A 2712-nucleotide genomic window follows, 5' to 3' on the forward strand; every position below is an offset into this window, starting at 1 on the left:
CCCCCAGGCATCGATTTCAAGATCCGCACTGTGGACATAGAGGGGAAGAAGATCAAGCTGCAGGTCTGGTGAGTGGCCCCCGGGGCTCCCCGCCGGACTCCTCGTCTGCCCCCCACGGCCCCTTCCCCCTGTTTGGCCTCATCCCTCTCCTTTACCCCGTGGCTTTTTCCCCCGGCACTTGGAATCATTTCCGTCGCTTCACTCAGATGTCCTTCCATCTCCCTTCCTGTTCGCTCGACTATTTTCAGCTTCTTCGGTCACTCTCGCCTCTCCCGGCCCCGGAGCTCCCTCTGAGCCGGACGGCAAACGCGTGTTCAGCTCCGATGTGGAAACTGGCTCCGAACAGCTAAACAGCGAGTAGCCGGCTTGAGACTTGGTTCTAAGTCTGATGCTCTCTCTAAACGATGGGGAGCCCAGAAAGCCGAGTGCGGAGGTTTGACGTGGCTGTCACGGGGAAGCCGAAGGTGTTTACGGGGAACCAGGCTTCGTGGTGGCATTAGGGTCCCACGGACACGAGCAGACTGGTTCGATTCTGGTTCTGTCAAGGCATGACCTTCGTTAGTCATTTCGCCTCCCCAAATCTGTTTCCCCATTTGTAAAATAGGGACGATAAAACATGTCTCCCAGGCATAGGGTGAGGATGCGACGCCGTGACACACACATGTAAAATGACATGTACGCAGTGCTTGGCGCGGAGCGGGCGCCCAGAGAATGAGCCGGGAGGTCTCGTGGCTTCGGCCTCTGTCGCCGGCCGGGATCAGCCTGTCTGTCTGTCTGTCATCCTCCTCCACTGTGTCCCGACTCTGTGCCTTTCAGCCCCATCGCGTTGCAAAGCTGAATTCTTAGCTGGCGGGGGCCGGGGCAGTTCTCGCTTTGGGGAGCCCTTCCCTGTGTCCCACCCCATGAAACATTCCACCTCCTCAGGGACACAGCTGGCCAAGAGCGATTCAAGACGATAACTACTGCCTACTACCGGGGAGCCATGGTGAGAAGCGCGCCTGCGGGCGCGGGAGGGCCGAGGGCCGAGGCGACACGGGGGGCTCTGCGTACAGAGAGGCAGGGGCTCGGGCAGGGGAAGTGGGGGTGCCCGCGTGGGCCGCAGGGGGCCCCCGTAAGGCCTGGCCGTTTGACTCGTGGATAAAACTTGCAGGGTCACTTGGGGGACAGTGGGAGACCTAGACAGGAGTGTGGCCCCAGGCTCCATTGCCAGCTCTGCCGTCCCCCAGGGCATCATCCTGGTGTATGACATCACGGATGAGAAATCCTTCGAGAACATCCAGAACTGGATGAAGAGCATCAAGGAGGTGAGGGGAGGCCCGGGAGGACCGAGGGGCGGGAAGAGGCGCGGGCCCGGCCTGAGCGGCGGCCTCCTTGCTCCCAGAATGCCTCGGCCGGGGTGGAGCGCCTGCTGCTGGGAAACAAGAGCGACATGGAGGCCAAGAGGAAGGTGCCGCGGGAGCAGGCGGACAAGGTCAGGGTCGGGGTCGGCGGGCGAGGCTCCGGGGCGGGCCCGGCGGAGCGCTCGGGGCACCCGCCCTTTTCCCAACCTTCTTCCCGCTCCCCCGACAGCTGGCCCGGGAGCACGGAATCCGATTTTTCGAGACGAGCGCCAAATCCAGCATGAATGTGGACGAGGTGAGGTACCCCGGCCCCCGGCCCCCGGCGCCCGGCCCCGGGAGGGAGATGGCGCCCGGCGGGCCGACCTGACCGCCCCGCTCCCGTCAGGCCTTCAGCTCCCTGGCCCGGGACATCTTACTCAAGTCGGGAGGCCGGCGAGCGGTGAGTCGGTTCCGCCGGGCTGAGCGGGGGGCGCTGAGGGGAGCCGCGCGAAGCTTCCCGAGAGGGTGGGTCCCGTGCCCCTCCGACAGTGAACGGCCTGAGACCCCCGCCAGCCGTCCTCGCCCCGACCCGCACCCCCTTTCTGCCTCCAGGGAAACAGCGGCAAGCCCCCCAGCGCCGACCTGAAAACCGGTGACAAGAAGAACGCCAAGTGCTCCCTGGGCTGAGGACGCCTGGTGGCCTCCCCGCCCTAAGCCTGGAGGCTGAGCCTGACGGGGGCAGGGCCGAGGGGCTGGGGGGCAGGCAGGTGGGGCCTGGAGGGGTAGAGATGGATACGAGGTGAGCGAGCGGAGGGAAAATGGAGAAGAAAGGACGAAGGCGAAGGAACGAGGAGAGACGGAAAGGAGGCAGAACGGAGGGGGGAGAAGCCAGAGGGGAAGGACCCAGGAAGGGGGAGGAGGTGAGGGGAGGTGGGGAGAGAGGGCGCGGGAGGGCGGCCCTGGGCCTCAGGCCTGCCCGGGTGCCCCGGGGCAAAGCCGGATGTGGACAAATGGCTGATTCTGGTACCCGGCAGGTTTGAGGGTCCCACGAGAGGCTGGTCAGTACCGCCCTCTGAGGGTTCGGTCCTATCCTGTCACTCTGCATGGTCTCAGCATTAAAGGCCACCATCTGCACAGACGTCCCTGGTTTGGGTAGCGTTCGTTATTGTCAGATTGCTTTCTACTCAGACCCGACCCCTGCCTTGAGGTGTCGGGCCGCCTTGTCTGGCCGGGTGTCTGGGGAGCCGGGACCAGTCCGACACCTCCCCCTTCCCCAGCAGGAAAACAGTGAGGGGCAGAGGGTGTGGACATGCTCGCCCTGTCATGGGGCTGGAGGACCACTGTGGGCAGAGCCTTGTCCGGGAAATTCCAGAAGGATTTTTTCTTTTTTTTT

The 2712-nt window shown here is 64.0% G+C and overlaps 1 protein-coding gene across 1 annotated transcript; it reads left to right on the forward strand.

The window, feature by feature from the left end:
- Nucleotides 1-3: 3 nt before the first annotated feature.
- On the forward strand, nucleotides 4-2458 carry RAB13 (RAB13, member RAS oncogene family; the record flags this gene model as incomplete). Its single annotated transcript, XM_011366540.2, has 7 exons — nucleotides 4-68; nucleotides 925-985; nucleotides 1227-1304; nucleotides 1382-1471; nucleotides 1570-1635; nucleotides 1726-1779; nucleotides 1932-2458. Coding segments are annotated over 7 exons (489 nt in total), but the record flags the coding sequence as incomplete, so codon positions are not given.
- Nucleotides 2459-2712: the final 254 nt, after the last annotated feature.

The sequence above is a fragment of the Pteropus vampyrus genome, unplaced genomic scaffold (genome assembly GCF_000151845.1).
Source record: "Pteropus vampyrus isolate Shadow unplaced genomic scaffold, Pvam_2.0 Scaffold124, whole genome shotgun sequence".
Lineage (NCBI taxonomy): Eukaryota > Metazoa > Chordata > Mammalia > Chiroptera > Pteropodidae > Pteropus > Pteropus vampyrus.